We start from the raw sequence: 19,600 nt of genomic DNA, 5'->3' as shown, positions 1-19,600 counted from the left end.
CACAAGGCAGCTCAACGCCGCCCTACAGGGTTGCAATGAGTCGGAATCAAGTCCTTGGCAGCGAGTCTGCTGGCCTCTGAGCTTCGGTTGCTATGTTCCTGCGTGGTCAGGCCCTCAAGCTGCAGCGAAAGGGCCCATCAATGGCTGGGACGGGCTCTCGCGCCCTCGACAAAGATGGTGGCATCGGGCGGGACTGTGGGCGCTGCGACGCCGCCTCTGCTGCGCGCGTGCCCTCGCCTAGGATGGCACTCGGTCTCGCGAGACCCGGTCGGAGCCCCTCCTTGTTCTCGAGCTGCCGGTACCTCGCCCGTCCCTGCGCCAAGCTCGCGAGTCGGTTGGCTCCGCCCACGTGCGCCCTCATTGGCCAGACTCAAGCCGGCCGCGGGGCGATTGGCCGAGCGGAGCACACCCTCCCCCCCACCCCTAGGTCCGATGGGGGCCGTTGGTGCTGCCTTGAGGGGCCACCTGGAGGAGGACCTGGCATGTGAAGAGGGTGCGGGGGTCAGGGCAGGGCCCCATGTCGGAGTGGGGGGTGGGGGGTGGGGTTAAGGGACTTGGAAGAACCAAGATGAAGGGCTGGGACTGGGATCCCGGGGTTGGGGGATGGAGCTGGAACTCCAGGATGGAGATTGAGGGTTCCAGGGTTCTGAATGTGGGGTGGGGTTAGGGGGAGGCCCGGGGTCAGGAAACCCAGGGGATGGAGACCTGGGCTGGTGGTTTGAGGACCTACGGATGTAGACCCAGGCCAAGGAGTCCCTGAGGAAGTGGCCAGAACGGGGACCAGGCCAGAGTATAGGGACAGAGAACAGGTCCAGGACTGGATCTAGAATCTAAGCCTGATGCGTGGGCACTCAGAGTGGGGGAGGGGAAGGTCACTTCAGGTTATGAGGGGAGGTGGACACCCTAGGCCTTTGGGAGCTGCCCCAGAGGGTATCGCCTCAGATGGGGGTGTGTCTGGGCAGCCAGCCCTGGGAAGGTGTGTCAGGACAAGCAGGTGGCTGGGTGGGGCACAGGGGAACAAAGGTGAACAGGAAGGAGGAGGTGAGGACAGAGACTGGGCAGAGGGCAGGGGAAGGCCTCTGGGGGGGTGGGGGGAGGCACTTCAGTCCCGGCTCACCCCCTCCCTGGAGAGCAGGTGGCCAGACAATCAGGTTAGTGCACAGGCTTGCATGTGGCCTGGTCGCTCTCTGGCCCCAAGTCTCTCCTGGCTGCAGCCCTTTCTTGGTCTCTCTCTATCCACTCTGCCTGCCTCTTGCCTCTTCTCTTTTCAGCCTCTCTCTTCGTTGCAGCTCTGTACTTGATGTCTTCCTGCCCCTCAGGGAGCCGGTCTCCTAGGTCTCTCCGCTTCCTCTCCAAGTGTCCTAACAGTCGGGTCCTGGCAGGGATATGGTTTATCTTCTTCTCCGTGTGCCTCTGGCTCCCAGGCCTTATTCCTTTTTCAGCCTGGGTCCAAGTCCCTGTCCCGGGTTGCTCCCCACCCGCCTGGTGTTTCTGCGTATGTCTGTGTGTCTTTCTCTCCTTGCCTGGCTCTTTTTGAATGTGCCTCCCTCACCCTCACCCTCACCCCTGCCTGTTTCCTCCTAAAAGACCCTTATCACCATCCCACGCCCTGTAGCTGTTTTCTTCATCTTGGGTTGGACTGGCTGATGAGAATAGAAACCCCAAGAGAGTGGGGATTCTGGTCTGTTTTGTTCCCGGTGGTGTTGGCCGGCCTGACATCCTGACGGTATATCAAGGGGACCGAGTGGCTTGCGGGCAGGGGCTCAGGGGTGAATGAGGGGTTGCTTGCATGTCTGGGACTCTGGCTGCTCCAGGATGCTGGTGCCGTTTTCTCTACAACCCCCATCCCCTGTCTGCCTCTGGTGCCCTTTCACTTGCAGGTGCCCTCTTGTCTTTTCTTGTCCACAGGCCTTATCCTTCCTCTCCCCTTTCCTCCCCACTCCTTGGGGGTCCTGAACTCTGACCCCTGCCCTCCTGCCCCCCCACCCCACCCCTATAGAGGCTGGACCTTTCGCTGACCTGGAACCAGGGCCCTGGGGCCGGGAGTACCCTAGACAGGGCCAAGGGCATGGCCCCACCAGCACCGTCCCTGGCTACCAGCACCCCGATCCTGCATGGGGAGTTCGGCTCCTACCCGGCTCGCGGCCCCCGCTTTGCCCTCACGCTCACACAGCAAGCCCTGCACATCCAGCGGCTGCACCCGAAGCCAGAAGCCCGGCCCCGGGGCGGCCTGGTCCCGCTGTCCGAGGTCTCCGGCTGCTGCACCCTGCGCAGCAGAAGCCCCTCGGACTCCGCGGCCTACTTCTGCATCTATACCTATCCGCGGGCCCGCCGAGGGACCAGGCGCCGAGCCACGCGCACCTTCCGGGCCGATGGGGCGGCTGCCTACGAGGAGAACCGTGCCGAGGCGCAGCGCTGGGCCGCCACCCTCACCTGCCTGCTCCGGGGGCTGCCGCTGCCCAGGGATGGGGGTGAGATGCTGGGCCTCGCCACCCCCAGGGCCCCCTGCCCCCACCCTGCTCTCTACCTCTCTGTGTCCATCCGCGTGGGAGGGCTTGGGCTGGGTCGCTGCTGGGTGAGTGGCACAGACAGCGCTGGCCTCTAGAGAGCAGGTGGTTAAGTAAGCACTGGGACTGCTAGGGAGGTGCCTAGGGAGAAAGCCCTGGCACTCTGCTTCCGAAAGGTCCCATCCTTGCAAACCCTCAGGGGTCCGTGCAGAAGCAACCTACAAAACCAGCACTCTGTGTCTGCTGCCCTCCCTCCACCAGCTCCAGGAGCCTTGAACACAAATGAGTCAGAGGCCACCAGACTGGTTGGGCCACAGGTGTTAGAGGCCCCGCAAGACACCCACTGTGTATCCAGTGGGTTCGGGGAAGGCTTCCTGGCAGAAGTCCCCATCGGGATCCCCACTTGGCACAAGAAGGGAAATAGCCCAGGGTCTCCCTCATGTGGGCCTCAGGACTCATGCCATGGACCGCCGTCCGAGGCCAAGTCACCTCCAGTAGAGCCTCAAGGGGATGGGGACAGACAGGGAGGAGCCTGGCACAGCGGAGGAAAGTGACACGGGGCGAAGGGCACTGGATTTAAGACATTGAGCCTTGCCTGTGTTTCAGCACCTGGGGAGGGGCTGGGGCCTCTTACCTGAGATCTGTCAGGAAGAGGAGGAGGAGGGGGTGCCCTCCGAAGACTCTGGGCATCAGTCCTCACTCCACCTTTTCTCCTCAGAGATCACCCTGGAGATATTGCCTCGGCCGCCACGCTTGCTCCTATTGGTCAATCCTTTCGGGGGGCGTGGCTTGGCCTGGCAGTGGTGTAAGAGCCACGTGCTGCCTATGATTGCTGAAGCGGGACTGTCTTTCAACCTCATTCAGACAGGTGAGGGTGAGAGTGGGGGTGCGGCGGACCGGATGCCTGCACCCTAGGGAGTGACGGAGCGGGCGCCAGGACGCCTGGGTCCTGAAGAGTAGTAAGGGGAGAGGCTATGGGTCCTTAGATGTACTGCATCGTCGGGGACCGGGCTGGGAGGTGGTTATGGGGGTCCCCTGGATCCTGGGAGACGAGTGGGGGGGTGGCAGCGGCAGGATTCCGGGGATCTGAGCTTGGCGCTGCTGACTTCACCTGCGGGCTCCCTGTTAGAGCGGCAGAACCACGCCCGGGAGCTGGTGCAGGGGTTGAGCCTGAGCGAGTGGGACGGCATCATCACGCTCTCGGGGGACGGGCTCCTCTACGAGGTAGGCCAGCGCCCTGCTGCGTGCCCTGCACCCTCGGGGACCCCGGAGGCCAGGACTAGGGCCCAGGCAGCTGGTCTCCCACCCTGCAGGTGCTGAACGGGCTCTTGGCCCGCCCCGACTGGGAGGAGGCCTTGAAGACACCCGTGGGCATCCTCCCGTGTGGCTCCGGCAATGCGCTGGCGGGAGCAGTGAACCAGCATGGCGGGTAGGTCAGGCATGGTCGACAGAGCACCTGCTGTGCCCACGCCCTAGGGCTGCGGTCACGGAGAGGGAGGGATGAGCTCTACTGGGCACAGGATTAGGGACATGGGCCCCGCGGTGGCCCGAGCTGCTAGCCCAAAGTCTATTCGAACCCACATGGGGACGGGAGGGGAGGTGGCGGTGAATAAAGCAGTCCACCCTTGGAGAAATCATAGCCTTGGGGAACCTTGGGGGGGTGGGGGTGGAGTCCTATTCTGTCGCGTGGGTTCTCACTAGAGTTGATGTGAGGCCACCAAACGACGACGCCTCCCACTTTAGCCTCCCCTCTGCCTGCAGAATCCTTTGTTCCTGAACTGTCCCTGGCACACTAGACCCACAGGGTCTGCGGGGGGTGGGGTGGGGGGTGTGTTAAAGAACTAACGGGGGACCTTCTGCAGGACAGCGAGGAGGGAGAGGGGCCTGGGTGGGTGTGGGTGCCCCTCCCCCATCCTCTTACTCACTGACCCCATCGTCTTTCTTCCCCCACCGTCCGGGCCATAAAGGTTCGCGCCGGCCATCGGCCTGGACCTCCTGCTCAACTGCTCGCTGCTCCTGTGCCGGGGTGGCGGCCGTCCGCTAGACCTTCTCTCAGTGACGCTGGCCTCGGGCTCTCGCTGTTTCTCCTTCCTGTCCGTGGCCTGGGGCTTCGTGTCGGACGTGGACATCCAGAGCGAGCGCTTCAGGGCCCTGGGTAGCGCCCGCTTCACCTTGGGCACGGTGGTGGGCCTCGCCACGCTGCACACCTACCGCGGACGCCTCTCCTACCTCCCCGCCACCGCCACCGGGGAGCCCGCCTCGCCCAGGCCTGGGTCCGCCCACAGCCTGCCCCGTGCCAAGTCGGAGCTGACCCTGACCCCAGAACCAGCTCCACCTGCAACCCACTCCCCCCTGCACCGCTCTGTGTCCGACTTGCCCCTGCCCCTACCTGCCTTGGCCTCCCCTGGCTCACCTGAACCCCTGCCGGTGCTGTCCCTCAACGGTGGCGGCCCGGAGTTGGCTGGGGACTGGGGCGGGGCTGAGGATGCCCCGCTGTCGCCAGACCCGCTGCTGCCTTCTCCCCCTTGCTCCCCGAGAGCTGTCCTCTCACCCATCACCAAGGAGCCCTCGGAAATGCCAGCGCCCCCTGGGCTCCCGCCTCCCTGCCCCGATGGTCCTGAAATTGCCTCCAACTGGGGCCCGCCCGACCACCTCTTGCCGCCTCTGGGTGCCCCCCTGCCCACGGGCTGGGTGACGATGGAGGAGGACTTTGTGCTCATGTTGGCCATCTCGCCCAGCCACCTGGGGGCGGACATGGTGGCAGCCCCGCACGCCCGATTTGATGACGGCCTGGTGCACCTGTGCTGGGTGCGGGGCGGTATCTCACGGGCCACCCTGCTGCGCATTTTCCTGGCCATGGAGCGGGGTAGCCACTTTGGCCTGGGCTGCCCCCAGCTGGGCTACGCCGCGGTGCGTGCCTTCCGCCTAGAGCCGCTCACACCCCGCGGTGTGCTCACGGTGGACGGGGAGGTGGTGGAGTACGGGCCGGTACAGGCGCAGGTGCACCCGGGCCTCGCGACACTCCTCACTGGGCCGCCCGGGCTCCTGGGGCCGGAGCCCTGAGGCTAGCCCACCGCCTGGAGCCCGCCGAGGGCGGGGCTTACATTCCAATGGGCGGAGCCCGAGGTGGCGGAAAGCCCCAGTGCCCTGCCCGGCCTGTCTCAGGGTTGCACCCGCCCCCTGGTGATTGGACCGGGAGCTAGACGGTGGCCTGAATCCCAGGGGCGGGCACGCAGTTGACAGGTAAAATGAGCGCTGCGTGAGAGTAGTGCCTGATCGACGAGGGCGGGGCATGGCGTATGCGCTCCGCAGGGGGCGTGGCTCTGACCAGACCCTCCCCTCCGCTTCCGGCTTGGAGACCAGGTCGACTGAGGGCGGAGCCGAGCTAGCGCATCGCCCAATGACAGGATCTGGAAGACCGGGGCCGAGGGCGGCCGTCATTGGCCCGTCAGGGCCGAGATCTTGCCCCATCCACTCCGGTGCCTCCACTTCCACGGCCTACCGGTCCTGGAGGGGCAGGTTTCCCGCGCTCCTATTTGCACTAAGGTTTCCGACCCTGCCCCCGCCGGTGCGGGCGGGGAAGCTCCGTCTGTCTGTCTGCTGTGCGCCCTGGTACTTGACCCCAGTCTTCAAAGCAATTGAAAAGGTCTATGCAATAAAGGCGCTCGCTTCATTCCCCTCGGACCTTCGCCCCTTCCTCCACCAGCGGCCCGTGGGGAGGGTCCAACACCAGCACTCACACGGCTCCGCTGGCCACCCGACCGGCCTGACCCACTGGTTCCGAGTCGGAACCTGGGAGCTGCCTCCTCCCCCACGACAGCTAGCTCCGAGTTCTCAAGATTTATTCAGGATCGTGTTAACGGAGGCGGTGGGAGGCTGGGGTCCCCGGCTGGCCCAGGGGCACACACACAGCACCCTCCCCACCCCCACGAGGGAGTGGGGGAGGCTCACTTTTTCTTAAAAATATAAATGTATTTGTCTGCATTGTCCCTTCGTCCCTGGGGCACCCAGCTCACCGGCCCCCGGGCCACAGGGCAGGGGGGGAGGAGGGCGTCAGGCGCAAGTCTGAGAGGCGGAGGTGTGCCCCACCGAGCGGGGGGCGGCCTCACAGGGCCCCGTGCTGGGCCTGGTAGCGGGACAACACGGCGCGGTAGTGGGACAGCTCCTGGCGCACGGCCACCACTTCCTGCCGTAAGAGGGCGTTCTCCTTCTCCAGGAAGGCCGCCCGCACCGAGATCTGGTTCTCCTTGAGCCGCCGGGCATCGCGGGACCGCTTGGCCGCCTCGTTGTTCTTGTACCGCCGGCTCCAGTACTTCTCATCCTGCGGGAATCGCAGTGTATTTTAAAAGACCCCCCAGCCCACTCCTAGGGCTTCTAGCCCAGCAAGGGTCCGTAAGAGATACCCAAAGGTCTGTCACCAAGGGAAGCAGGGCCCTGTCAACAAGCTGGAAAAACCCACTGACACCCAGTTGATTCCAACTCATAGAAACCCTATCGGGCTGGGTAGAACTACCCATGTGAGTTTCCAAAAGGGTCACTCCTTCGTTATGGGAGTCAAAAGCCTCATCTTTCTACTGCGGAGCAGCTGGTGGTTTCTAACCGCCGACTTTGCAGTTAGCAAGCCCGATCGGTAACCCCTGCACCTATGTCACCCCCGTGCAAAGTATCAAGTTTTCAAGGTACCCGTGGAACACATACCCTTTGACAAAGGACCTGCAGCTAGAGCCTGTTTCTAAGGATGCTTGCTCCCTAGCAACAGATTTAAAAAAAACGCTGCCCTATGCATCACATAAGGGAGCACCTATGTCACTGTCAGGTAAGCAAATGCTGGACAGCTAACCACAAGGTCGGACATCCAACACACAGCTGGTTCTGTGGGAGAAAGATGAGATGCCTGCTTCTGGGAAGTGGCCCAGCCTCAGAAACCCTGTCTGGGGTTGCTATGAGTCACCATGGACTTGATGATGGCAGTGGGTTTATCCAGTACTTAAGGAGCCCTGGTGGCACCATGGGTTGGGCATTGGACTGCCAACTGTAGTCCAACGGTTCAAATCCACCAGCCACTCCAAAGGAGAAATATGAGGCGACCCACTTCCACAAAAATTTCATCTGGGAAACCCTATATATGTACTCTGAGTCAGAGCCCCCCGGGCAGCAGCAGTGGGCTTTGTGTGGGAACGAGTGGAAATGGACCTGATGCTATGGGTTTGGCGTTTCCTGTCTTTTTGGTATATGTCACTTAAGAGCCTTCAGGTGCCCTGCTGGCACTGTGGTTCCATGTGATGCTGTTGACCACAAGGTCGGCAGTTTGAAAATACCAGCCACTTGGAGGGAGCGACAAAGCGTTCTACTCCCTACTACTGTAAAGCGTTGTACTCACAGGGGCAGGTCTACCCTGTCCTATGAATCAGAATCTACTTCATGGCAGTGAGGGTGGCTTGGGGTTTTGATGGTGCAGTGGTTAAGAGCTCATCTGGGAATCCAAAGGTCAGCAGTTCAAGCCCATCAACTGCTCTGCTGGGAGAAAGATGAAGTAGCCTGTTTCCCTTCCTCTATTGGGAGAAAGATTTACAACCCTCCGGGACAGTTATGCTCGGCCCTACAGGGTCACTGAGTCAGAACAGATGTGCAGACTAGGAGTTTGGTTTGGGCTTGCTAAGGCAGGCTAGGTCCCCCTGGAGGTGGGGTGTGGAGTTCCACAAAACTCAGAGCTGGGCTTCTTTCGACCTTGGTTGCCAAGGCAACCACATCCTTGTCCTCAGCAAACAAAAGGTAAGGCCTAAGTGGTCCCACTGCTGGCCGCCTGTCTCTGACCCGCTGGCCTTGAACTGGGGCCAGGGATTTGCCTCTTCCCCTTAGGCCCTGGTTGCTAGACTAGTTAGCTCTTAGCAACGGAGTCCAGAGGGAGACCTCCACTTGCTCACCACTAGGCTGAGAGATTTGATTGCCGAGGAGGACCACTCCTTAGCAACAAGGCCCACCCAGCTCATAATCCTTCTCATCCCCGGCCACCCCAATTGAAATAAAGCCCAGTTCTGGGTTGCCAGGGAAAATCCACTCCCTAGTAACAGCAGCTCAGGAGAAAGGACTAGCTTTGGAGAGTGCCTCTCCTGCACCAGCCTGGCAGGGTCTTCGGAGGGACGCCCAAGTGTCTCTCCCCAGGGGAGACCCAAAAACGGCAGAGACATCGCTGGAAGGGTGCTGGATTGATCACTGCCCCAATTCAGCTGCCTTCGGGTTGATTGCAAATGCCTGCCAGAACAGAACTGTGCTCCAGAATAGAGGTTTTAATGGCCGAATCCTAAAGAGGGTGAGGGGGGGAGGGAAGGGGGACAGCAAAAGGTGGCACTGGGCAGATCAGATCCTCAACCTTTCTGTCAGCGGGTAGGCTTATTAACTCTACCACCCAGGGGCTTGCAGCTACTGCCCAAGGGGCCCCTAATCAGAATGAGGCCCAGGGCCTTCTGGCCCTTGAGAAGTCCGGCCCCCAGTCCAGCATGCTTCAAGGGACTGGCAAAGGCTGCTGGGTAGGGAGAGGTGGCTGTTCCAAAGGCCCAACCCCAGCCTGGACTGTGGCTAAGGAGAGGCATACAGCAACCCTGCTGCTGAGGAAGGCTGTCTTTAGCAACTGGGGCCAGGCACAGTGAGATGCTTGCCCCTTGCAGGCTCTTGGGCCCAAACTGCGACATGCTCCCTGCCCATAGAACTCAGTCTGCATCTCACTATGATAAATAATAATAATAAAAACAGCTGCCGTAGAATTGATTCTGACTCACGGAGACCTTGTTGCAGGGTAGACTAGCACTCCTTAGGGTTTTCAAATCGGTGACTTTTTGGAGCCCTTTCTCCCATGGGACCTCAGGAATGGCTCACACAGCCAGCCTTTGGCTTAGCAGCCGGAGCACTTCACCAGCTGCACCACCCAGGGATTCCCCTCTCCCCCATGACCTGTCTTCATCCATCTCAGGCCACAACGCCTGCCTCCTTGAGACTCCTGGCGAAGCCCTCATCTTTGGCTGCACATCGGGAGAACCTTCTAGAGAGGGGTCTATGAGAAGCCCTGATGGGTGCCACCTTCGGCTGTGCTCACCTTCTGCTCCTCTGGCACCTGGTTCTTCCGAGCCTTCTTCATGATGGGCTGGGGCTTCAGCTCCTCCTCTGAGAAGCGGTGTCGCCGAGGGTCAAAGGTTTCATGGCCAGGAATGCTGGACAGGGCTAGATCCGCAGGGTCAGGTTCAAAGGTCATCAGCACCTCCACGGTGTCTGGGTCCACAGGGCTAGGCGTGTCCCGGGAGCTCGGGTCTTGAGGAAATACAATGTATCACCTGAGTAAGAGTTCACTCTGGGGAGGGGGGTCACTGGTGTCTCCAGCATCTACCTCCCCTGCTCAGGTGTCATATCCACCCACCATTTAACCACAAGCAAAATCCTTCCTGAGTCTAACATAAAACCTACCAGGGATTAAGTTCCCTCATAAAATATGAAAGGCTCCTAAACTACAAAGATGTTCAGAAATCACGGAGCGACCTCCACTCTCATACGCCAGGGCAACCCAGAGCTGGGCAAGGCTGATTTGCACCAAAGAGCCCCATAGACTAGATCCCTAGTCTAGCTGAATCCTCTTTATACTGCAACCCGGACCGCTGCCTAGAACCCAGTGTTCAGGTGAAAAGAATCTACAACACTGAAAAAACCTCAAGTTAGTCAGAGCTACTGGTTTCAGAGGATTAAAGAGCAGAAGAGCCTCGCCTCTGGGCTTCTAGAAGGTTGGGTGTGCTTGTCTCTTTAAGAGAGAGCAAGCGGGGCCAGCTGAGGACACAGGTTGGGGCAAGTCACGTGCTGGAGCCTGCTTCTCACCCCTCCTCACTACCCTCCCCACAGGCGCCCTCACGTTCCTCAGGCCCCGCCCCTCCCGCGTGACCACGCGTGCGCAGAGCTCGGAGGGGAGAGGGGAGGACTCACGTGGCGCGGGAATGTGCGACTGAGAAGGGGAGGGGCCTGGTTATGCCGGGAGGTGGGGCAAGGGACAGGTGTGCCCAACAATGCCAGGCTTGCAGCTGGAGCCTGCAGACCCCAAGGCTAAATTTTCTTTCTCCCTCCTGGTCCTTTTTAAACTCCAAGGATCTTGCTCTCTGAGCAACACAGAACCACCCTTCCTCCACCTTCTCCCTGGAACCTGAGTCCCCAGGCCACTGGAGTACCCATGATCCTGCGACCCCAGACCCTTGATCTGGCAGGAATCTAGGAGTCAGGTGGGGCAAGGTTCCACTGTTGGGAGGCCCTACATCCAAGATCCCCAGTCTCCTCCCTTCTGAATGCTTCAGGATCCAGCTCTACAGCTCTGATCGTCATGGGTGAAAGGTGGGCGGGGTGGGTGCAGGGCCTGGGGTTGTACCTCTCTCATCCTGGAGAACTAGAAGTCTGTGCTCAGCCCTCACCGTTATCCTAGCTGCAGGACTAGTCCCACAGAGTCTAGGGCCCACCTCCCTCCTGGCCCAGCCTCCATGAGTTTCCTGATCCTTGGTCCCCACGTCTCCTAGAAACGTCCACAGTCTCTCCCCAGTGGGCAGGCGTCCTGGCATGCAGGGTCCCAAGCCCGTCCTCCTCCTAGTCTACAGTTGGTAAGTGCCCACTGAGTCGGTTCCGACTCATGGCAACCCAATGTCTAACAGAACAAACACCAGCCGGTCCTGCACCATCCTCGGTCATTACTGTCATGGCTGTGTTTCCGCCTCGGGCTACAGCCGCTGTGTCCATCCATTTCCTGAGCGCCTTCCTCCTTTCTCGCTCACCCTCGACCAAACACGATGCCCTTCCGCCCTTCTCCAGGAACTAGTGCCTCGTGAGACAGAATATGTCCCCTCAGGCAACATCTTTAAATTAACCCAAAAAACCCGTTGCCCGGCAGTGGACTCAAAACAGCAAACCCACAGGGCAGAGTAGAACTGCCCCCCACCCCACCCCCCGCCCCTGGACAGGGCAGTTTCCAAGGCTGTCGGAGGCCGACTGCCTCATCTTTCTTCCAGCAGAGAAGCTGGTCGGTTCAAACAGCTGACCTTCCGGTTAACAGAAGAGCTTTTTAAGCACGGCACGCACAAAGTTCCTGCCTTTCAACTAGGAGACCCCCAACTTCAGCGAACTGCCCAGCCTCACCGCCCCGCCCCCGGGAGTCCAAGCCCCGCCCACCCGTCCCGCCGCACCTGCGCGGTGGCCGCCCGCGGCCCCGAGGGCAGCCCGGGCGGGGGCGTGCCCGGGCGAGGAGCGGGGGGAGGCTGAGCCGCAGGAGCCAGGTCCCGGGGAGGGCGCCGGGGTGCACGCGGGCGAGGGTGCCGGGGACGAGCCCCCTGGAGGCGGCGGACTGGGCGGGAGCCCGTGCTCCAGCAGGAAGGCGTCCAGGTCCACGTACTCCACGTCGCCAAACGGCAGCGTCCGCTCCCACAGCAGCGGCGCCAAGAGACTCGGGCCAGGCCCGGCCCCCGGGCGCCCCCGCGGGGATCCGCCGCCCACCGCCGCCCCAGCCGGGGCATCCGCCGGGCCCGCGGGCTCCAGGCCCGGCCCGGGGACCGTGGCCGCCGGCGGCGCCGCCTTGCGCTCCTTTTCCTTCAGGAGACCTGAGGGCCAGGGAAAGACGGGACCGGGTGGAGGACGGCAGAGAACGAGAAGACACCGCGAGCCCAGAGAAGCGGGCGGCCATGGCGACCCGCAGCATGGACATAGAGGGATCCAGAAACCGAGTGGACGAGCCGAGGGGGCAGGGAACGGAGGAAGGGCAAAGACCAAGAGAGGAGGGGACAGAGATTCAGAGAAGAGGGCAGACACCCAGAGGGAGAGGACAGAGACAGAGGGAGACAGACCAAAAGAGGGTGGGGCAGATTAAAAAAAAAAAAGCGGGGGGGAGGAGGGTGGAGAGACAGATGTGGACAGATAACGCGAAGAGGAGGCACAAAAAGACCCCGAGAATAGGGGACAGGAGTCCAGGAGAGGGTCACAAGACAGGGTAGGCAGAGGGGTGGGCAGGTGGAGAGAGAGGTAAAAATGACAGCTCTGTCAAGGCCTCCGAAATCCCCCACCCCACCCCTACGCAGTTCTCCTCCCTCCCCCACACTCTGGAAGGGGCAGGAAAGGGGCTCGGTTCCCCGGGCACATTCCTCATCCTAGGCCCCATGTGACCCCTGGAGGCCCCGCCCAAGCCCGTGTTACCTCCGTGTGAGCACCCGACACACCCCCTCCCTCCTCCCAGGACCCCAGGGGTCCAGACTCCCGGAATCCAAAGAGGGGGGGCTAAGACCCAGCAATGCTGGAACCTCGGGACAGACCGTCCCAAGAGCTAAGGGATCTAGGGGCGTAAACACCTGGGTAGCTGAGTGCCTAAAGGCTGGGAGAATTGCTCCCGAGTCCCTAAGGGGGCTCTGAGTTGGGGAAGGTGGGGGCTGGAACTCACAGCTGGCCGGCTCTTTGGGCTTACTGGTCCCTTGCAGAAGGCTTCGCAGCCCAAGCAGTGCACCCCCGCCAGGGGGGGCCCCGGCCGGGCCGCCCAGCAGCAGGGGGGCCAGGGTCCGGTCGCTCGCGGGCCGCGCCATCGCCGGGCACCTGCCCCCAGGCTCACAGGCTCATGGAGAGGCGAAGAGCTGGCCTGCCAGTCAGCAGCACACTCCCGTGATTCGAGCGGGTGCCTGCCCAGGGGCTGGCGAGTGTAGCTTGCAAGCCTTCCAGTATCCAGAACACTGCAAATCCTAGGGGCAACGCGGATTCGCGGTCCTCCGTGCAGAAACGTGCAACTCAAGAGGGTCCCCGGAGACCATGCAGTCTGGGCGAAGGGGTGACCAAAGCGGGCAGTTGGCTCTTTGCAGCTGGGGGTGCGAAGGGGACACAAGGCGCTCCTGCAAGGTGGGCGAGCCTGGCTCTTGCAAAATCTGCAGCTCTCCAACGGAAGGCGCTTTGCAATCTGCACCAAGAGGTGTGCGCCGAGGGGCGGGGGAGGGGGGCAGGAGGAGACACCCGCCTTGAGGCGGGGCCAAAGCAAACTTCTTTCGCGGAAAAAAAAAAGCCAAACCAAAACACCCGACGCCACAGCGCGGGCCCCTCCTCCCGGCCCCCGCCCGCCCCTAGCCACGTGCTTTCATCCGGCTGCAAAAGGGAGCCAATCGCGTCTCGCTCTCTGGAGGCTACGGCCAATGGGACGACTTACGTCTGCCAAGCCTGGGGCGGGGCAGCGGGGAGCGTGAGGAGCTCTGCGCGTGAAGTTGCCTTGCCTTCTGGAAGGAGGCGGGACCCTGACCTATATTTGCCCAATGGGAGGAGGCTCTGGGGGCGGGACCGTGACCCAGTTCAGACCAATGAGGCAGGCGAGTGGGGGAAGCACGTGGCTCCGCGCGTGCTACTGGAGGGTGGGGAGAGGGATATTATGAGGGAGGGCAATGGAAAGGGGGTGGGGGGGGAACAGAAGACGTCGCTTAAAGGAGCCGCTGGCCCAAATGATTATTTTGGAAAACTGAAAGTCGACTTGTGTGGGTTTAGGAAGAGAAAGCGATTGGTTTCTCGAAGAAAACGGTTGCTTAATACCCCAAATGCGCCATTGTGCCTAGAATCAGACAACTGAGAAACAGGAAACATTCTATCCCTTTAATAGCTTTGCTTTTGGAGGGGCGACTCTCCTCCCCTAGAAGGTAGGCTTAGGGCGGGCAGGCACAGTCCTGGCCGGGGCGTCTCAGCGGCCGTGGGGGGCACCATCCACTGAAAGACAGAGGAGACCGTTATCAGGCAGAGGCGTTAGTTTAAGGCACACAAAAAAGGAGCAGGCTAGGGCCTGGGGCAAGGCCGCGCCGGATTGTACCACGGCGTTTTCGAAGGGGGAGCCGGAATGTACCACATTGTGACGCTCCGGGGGCTGGACCAGCCTTGGGCTAAACCAAGTGGAGGAGGCAGGAGGGTGGGATGGGGACGTCCCGTTTCGGCCCTAGGTTGAACTAAGTGAAGATCTTGGGACGGAGTCTGGGCTGTACCACGACGATAAACCAGGGGTGACCCTTTGCTCCCAGAGATAAACCACCGGAAAACAGGAGGAAGGGAGGGGGGCAGGATTGTACCAAGTTGAGTCTCGATTCGGTTTATACCACATGTTGTTAAACCAGAGGGCTGGTCGTTAATTGTGCTAGGAGAGGAAGCCAGCTCGGGTTCTAGACTTCCAAATTGATGGGCGGAAAGACAAATCATGGACCACCCAGGGTCGGAGGCGGGGACGTGGGCCGTACCAAGTTGAGCTAGAGGTGGGCCCTACAGTGATAGTCAAGGGGAGGGTAGGACCGTGCCACATTGGGAGGGAGGGGGGACATAGGTGGGCTAGACCAAGAGGTGGAGGGGGGGGTACAGACTGGACCATACCATGCAGGCGGTAGTTGGGGCCTCGGCACCGCCTCTCGGGGTGCCGGGGGTCCCTGTTGCCCCTCAAGGCCCTGTGAGCCAAGGGCTGCAGAGGCCGGCCATTACCGCTGAGGCTCTGGAAGATCTGCGATGGTGGATTCTGGCTCAGAAGTCTCAGGGAATGCATCTGCCAGGGGAGGGAGCGAGGGAAACTGTGGGACTAGAGAAATCAGCCAAGTGACATCACATGTCCCGCTTCCACGGCAGCCAGCGCACCTTCCAAAGGCCCTCCCTCTAGCCTGCTTGGCTACCTTGTCAACAAGAGGAAGCGAACCCTGCTAAGGGAAGACCTGAGGGGGTCCCCAAGGATCTTGGTGGCGCTGTTGGCTTAGGTCAGGGTCTGCACATGGCAAATTTTGTGGTTCAAACCCACCAGCCGCTCCGCGGTAGAAAAATGAGGCTGACCGAGCCCATAAAGATGTACAGTCTTGGAAGCCCTATACAAAGTGACTGCGAGTTGGACTTGGATGGATGGATGGATGGATGGATGGATGGATGGATGGATGTGGTTTGAGGGATCACCTGGAGGGAGGTGATATTGAGGGCGCGGTCGATCAGAATCCAGGTGACAGTCTCTGAGCAGGGCGGGGTGCTGAGGGAACCCTGGTAGGTGACAAAGCCGAAGGACTCAGGGAATAAGAGCTCCAGACTCAGGTCTTGAAGGAAGTAAGCGTCATCTGCAGGGACACCACCCAGCCACCCAGCGTGAGGCCAGGTGCTCCACTTGGATGCCCTGCCCCTCTTGGGGGAGTTTCACCTTCCCTCCCCACCCTCACCCCCATCACAGTGGGTTGAGACTTACTCTTGTAGGAAATTCGAGTGATGGTATCACGGCTAAGGAGGCGGCTGAGGAAAGAGTTTGAGCTGCCAGCCACCTGTGCGGGGTGGTGGGGTGGGACCCACAGAAGTTCAGATGTCAAGCCCTTAGACCCTCTCCTCCCTCCAGCACCCAGGAATCTAAACCGTCAGTCTTCCCTCCTCCCTCCAAAGGCCCCCAGAATGCAGGCGACCAGCCCCCTTTGCTCCCTGGGAAGCTTGCCTGACTCACGTTAACAAAGAAGCTGAGAATGGCCAGGCCGTTGGGGCTGCGGGAGGCCGCACTGAGGTTCCCATAAAGTTCCTGATTGAAGTGGATGAGCTGCACCTGGGTGAGGGAACAAGCGCATGGGGGTCGGGCCCTCCAGCCCCCCAAGCAGGAGGAGAGAGGAGGAGGTTCCCAGGGCCCAAGTGTGGGTGGGGGTCAGTGCTCAGAAGAGGAAATGGGTTCTGTGCAAAAAGAAGGGGCCAGGCAATGGAAGAGGGGGAAGTGGGAGGAACTGAGTCATAAGGTCAGACCCAGGGCCAAGAGTCAGAGGTCAGTAGCCCTCACCTCTGCAGAGAAGCCCTGGTGGTTGATCTGGTGCTCGGATCCGGCTCCATCCCGTGCTCCAAACAGCAGTCGCAGTTCACTGAGTCGATGGCTGTAGAGCAGGGGACCCCCAGACACATTGACCACTGGCCGGGGTGCAGGCAGGAAAGAGACATGGCGGCCCGTGTTATACAGGGTCCCCCGGAGCTTCGAGAGAGGCACAAGGTGTGAGAAGAAACAGAGTCATCTTTTCTGGCCTATTTTCCCCCTCCAGCATTAACCTTAAACCGTTCCCCACAATCTTCTAGTCACCCAACGTAGTTTGAACATCAACTACGTGCCAGATTCTGTGCTGGCCTCTGGTAAGCAGAAAACGCACTGCTCTCTCCAACTCATAATGACCCCATTAAAAAGCCAAAAAAACCCAAACTCACTGCCATCACATCGACTATGACTCCTAGCGACCCCAGGGGTCAGGGGAGAACTGCCCCTGTGGCTTTCCAAGGCTGAAACTCATGATGGGAGTAGACAGCCTCTTCTTTCTTTCACAGGGTGGCTGGTGGTTTCAAACTGCTGACCTTGTGGTTAGTAGCCCAACACATAACCACTGTGCCACCAGGGCTCTTTCAAAACTGGTTGGATTCCTGTCGTGTGTGTTGACATTTGAACGGTGGTGTGAAGCATGAGGAGGGGTTAGATGCAAAAAACAGGGGGACGTTCCAGGAAGAGAACTGAGCAAGTGCAAAGGCCCTGAGGCGACCTGTTTCAGGGAAAGTCAAGGGGCCAGTGGGGACAGGACCCCAGTGAACAAAGGAGAGAATGGACTGGGACCCTGATCATGGCGGACCTTGTGGGCAGGGGTGGGGAGTTTCCTATTCTTATTGAAAAGAAGGAACGGAGGATAGGTGCTATAGAAGTGTGCTGCGATGACTGCCCCGCTAGATGAGTGATCTGATCTGATGTGTGTTTTTCAGCCATCTCTGGCTGTGATGTGGAAAATGGCTGGTAGAAGGTAAGCAGACAGACCAGCAAGGAATCGAACAGAAGCTAGAAAAAGTGGGATCTCCAGGAACACAATTGAATGGTGTTTAGTGGGGAGACCAGGAAGGGTGGGCTTGGGAATGAGGAGGGGAGATGGAATCAGGAATGGGTCGAAGGAAAGGGTGGTGAGCTCTTATTAGAAAAGGCATTGCCCAGTGGATAAGGAAATGCCCCCCCTGGGAACTCACTTCCTGGTTTGGAACCCCAATGCTAGCCTTCTAGCTGTGTGACCCCAGGCAAGTATGCCAACCTCTCTGTGCTTCAGTGTTCAGCATCCACGGAAGAATACCTGGCGTAGGTCTCTCACTGGGCTTGTGATGCTTTTAAAAGCAGTGTCTGCTTCTACAGTGATGGAAGTTCTGGGGGGTATGTTTGGAGAGGGAAGAACAGGTAAGAGCTTTTCTTTAGAGTGTAGGGGTTGGGGCTTGTTTTCTCCCCAAGGCTGCCTCCTGCTTCTTGGTGCTGACCTCCCATCTCAGCAGCCCACCCACCCCACCCCCAGCATTTGTAATCCAGACCCCGTACCTTCTCGCCCCCAGTGCTCAGCCTCAGCGGGGGCAGAAAGGGATCGTAAAGGGCTCTCTTGAGCTCCACATCCACGGGGCTCTGCCGCTTCCCCACGGCACACAAACTCCAGGCTGCATTCACCAGGCCCCAGAAGGGAGGCCCTGGGGGCAGGGGGTTCAGAGAAGGAGGAGTCAGAAATGAGGGCGGGGTCCCAATGCTGGGATTTAGTGAGAGAGGTCCTATGGTCTGGACTCCTGGATCTCAGTGGGGGTGGAGTGGATGGGGGTCTGGACTCCTGGATCTCGGTGGGGTGGAGTGGATGGGGGTCTGGACTCCTGGTTTGAGGACAGAAGTGGCTGGGGTCCAGAATGCTGGGTTCTAGAAGAATCTGGGAGTCGTTTCCTAAAACCGCCGCCACCCCCCCGCCCATCCCCACTCCCAACAGCTCCAACCTCTCCTGGATCCACTCCCATCTTAAAATTATGTCATTATGGGAAAGAACTACAACTCCCATAAGCCCCCGGGGTTTGCCAGCCTACCCATCCGCTGCCTGCCTGTCCAAGCGCCCCATGGGAGTTGTAGTTCTTTCAGCCTCCCTTGTCCCACAGCTGGAAAATGACTGTATTGGGGAGAAGAGGTTGCAGGAGAGTCTGGACAAGGTGGGAGCGGGCGGGGGGCGGGGGGCCTCTGAACCTCCGGTTCCCAGAAGAAGCCAGGACCCGCCTCTTTCCCAGCGAACACACACTCTCTTCCACCCCCACACTTTCCTTCCACTCACTCCCACTCGCTACTTGAAATGCGCATGTATAATGTCCCACGGTGAGCCCCGGGGATTCGGAGGCTGGGCCCCCACTCCAGAGCGAGCGAGCGAGGGAGGGAGGGACGGGAGAGGGGGCTGGGACTCCTGGGTCTTGGGGAAAGAGTGGGGGCTGGGGGCTGAGATTGCTGGGGCCGGAGAAGGAGGTGCTTGAGGGCGGGGGCCCGGACGCCTGGGTCCCCGCCCTGGTTGCACCTGGCACGAAGTTTCCCTGGAGATTATCCTTGTAGCTCCACCAGTCCTCTGGGTCAGGTGCTGGTCCGATGTGAGCTGGGGAGAGAGCAGCCTGAACCCCTCTCTTGGACCCGCCCTCCCACCCCCCAACAGCCCGGGTCCCCGGTCTTACCTGCCGCCCCCAGTGCGGCCCAGAGTACCAGCGCTCGAGGGGCGCTCAGACGAGCGGCACCTCCCATCCCCGGGAGGCCTTGAAGGAGAGACCCCTTCCCAGAACCCTTACCCCCTCACCTTGAGCTGCTGCCTCCCCTCTTCCTGGGACCCTCTTGCTCCAGAACTTCCAACCACTCTCCTCTCCTCCCAGCTCCCCAACCCCAAAACGGCTGGGGAAAGAGACTCCCCCAAGCCCACTCCTCCCCTGGCCTCTCCTCTATCCTTCCAACTCCCCCACCTCTTCCAGATCTGCCTCTCCCAGGATTACCTGGGGGAGGTGGGGGTTGAGTCCACACCCCCTCCTGGTTCTCTTTTCATGAAACTCCAAGCCACCTAACCCCAGGTATCCATCAGCTCCCCACCTCTCTCTCCCTTCTCTCCCTCCTCACCTCCTCCCTGCCTCTCCCCTTCCTGCCCGTCTCCGGCTTCCCTCTCTCTCCCCACCTCCTCCACTCCTGCCTCCTCGTTTTCCCTGCCTCTTCTCTCTCGGCCCTTCCTCCCTCCTCCCCCTCCCTGGCTGCTCTCTCTGGGTGTTATTTAATTATTTTTTTCCGCGGGGGGCGGGGGGGATGG

The 19,600-nt window shown here is 60.6% G+C and overlaps 3 protein-coding genes across 14 annotated transcripts in view; 1 reads left to right on the top strand and 2 right to left on the bottom strand.

Annotated features, from left to right (window-relative positions):
* Positions 1–6,191, top strand: part of SPHK2 (sphingosine kinase 2) — a 9,376-nt gene extending 3,185 nt beyond the window's left edge. For 6 of the 9 annotated variants that reach the window (XM_045292938.1, XM_045292936.1, XM_045292934.1 and 3 more), the window contains 5 exons: positions 2,000–2,471; positions 3,226–3,375; positions 3,637–3,731; positions 3,821–3,936; positions 4,475–6,191. In XM_045292938.1, coding sequence (XP_045148873.1) covers positions 2,000–2,471; positions 3,226–3,375; positions 3,637–3,731; positions 3,821–3,936; positions 4,475–5,570 — 1,929 coding nt within the window. In that variant the 3' untranslated portion in view covers positions 5,571–6,191. Of the gene's footprint in view, positions 1–1,271; positions 2,472–3,225; positions 3,376–3,636; positions 3,732–3,820; positions 3,937–4,474 lie in introns of all 9 variants that reach the window. The other 3 variants (XM_045292939.1, XM_045292940.1, XM_030886173.2) reach the window with 3 other exon arrangements.
* A 141-nt stretch (positions 6,192–6,332) lies between these two features.
* LOC101644484 (D-box binding PAR bZIP transcription factor) lies at positions 6,333–13,502 on the bottom strand. The gene is made up of 4 exons (XM_004710415.4): positions 12,949–13,502; positions 11,708–12,118; positions 9,598–9,809; positions 6,333–6,828 (listed from the first exon to the last, which is right to left on the bottom strand). Exons 1-4 carry the CDS (start codon positions 13,085–13,087, stop codon positions 6,613–6,615), a joined length of 978 nt encoding a protein of 325 aa, XP_004710472.1. The 5' UTR covers positions 13,088–13,502; the 3' UTR covers positions 6,333–6,612.
* A 613-nt stretch (positions 13,503–14,115) lies between these two features.
* Positions 14,116–19,432, bottom strand: CA11 (carbonic anhydrase 11). Of its 4 annotated transcripts, none has more exons than XM_004710416.2 (9): positions 18,987–19,432; positions 18,836–18,910; positions 17,842–17,984; positions 16,297–16,482; positions 15,976–16,071; positions 15,730–15,802; positions 15,450–15,604; positions 14,889–15,054; positions 14,116–14,240 (listed from the first exon to the last, which is right to left on the bottom strand). In XM_004710416.2, exons 1-9 carry the CDS (start codon positions 19,051–19,053, stop codon positions 14,215–14,217), a joined length of 987 nt encoding a protein of 328 aa, XP_004710473.1. In that variant the 5' UTR covers positions 19,054–19,432; the 3' UTR covers positions 14,116–14,214. The 4 variants fall into 4 exon arrangements, with proteins under 4 accessions (XP_004710473.1, XP_045148705.1, XP_045148706.1 ...); XM_045292770.1 differs by having other exon boundaries at positions 17,842–17,954; XM_045292771.1 differs by lacking the exon at positions 18,987–19,432 and adding an exon at positions 18,363–18,442 and having other exon boundaries at positions 18,836–18,913.
* Positions 19,433–19,600: the final 168 nt, after the last annotated feature.

Source organism: Echinops telfairi, unplaced genomic scaffold, assembly GCF_000313985.2.
Source record: "Echinops telfairi isolate 266 unplaced genomic scaffold, ASM31398v2 ScPeMD7_655;HRSCAF=1070, whole genome shotgun sequence".
In the NCBI taxonomy this organism is placed as follows: domain Eukaryota; kingdom Metazoa; phylum Chordata; class Mammalia; order Afrosoricida; family Tenrecidae; genus Echinops; species Echinops telfairi.
The sequence above is the reverse complement of the archived record's forward strand: the minus strand, read 5'-3'. Positions and strand labels throughout refer to the sequence as shown.

Bases quoted from the DNA above. Each gene is read 5' to 3' on its own strand.
- LOC101644484 (XM_004710415.4), bottom strand. From the start codon at position 13,087: ATGGCGCGGCCCGCGAGCGACCGGACCCTGGCCCCCCTGCTGCTGGGC. The intron at 12,119-12,948 runs GTGAGTTCCAGC...CCTGGCCCTCAG, and splicing joins GCCCAAAGAGCCGGCCAGCT to GTCTCCTGAAGGAAAAGGAG. The intron at 6,829-9,597 runs GTGAGCACAGCC...CGATTCCCGCAG, and splicing joins AGGTGCCAGAGGAGCAGAAG to GATGAGAAGTACTGGAGCCG.
- CA11 (XM_004710416.2), bottom strand. From the start codon at position 19,053: ATGGGAGGTGCCGCTCGTCTGAGCGCCCCTCGAGCGCTGGTACTCTGG. The intron at 18,911-18,986 runs GTAAGACCGGGG...CTCTCTCCCCAG, and splicing joins GGCCGCACTGGGGGCGGCAG to CTCACATCGGACCAGCACCT. The intron at 16,483-17,841 runs GTACGGGGTCTG...CCTCTCTCGAAG, and splicing joins TGAGCACTGGGGGCGAGAAG to CTCCGGGGGACCCTGTATAA.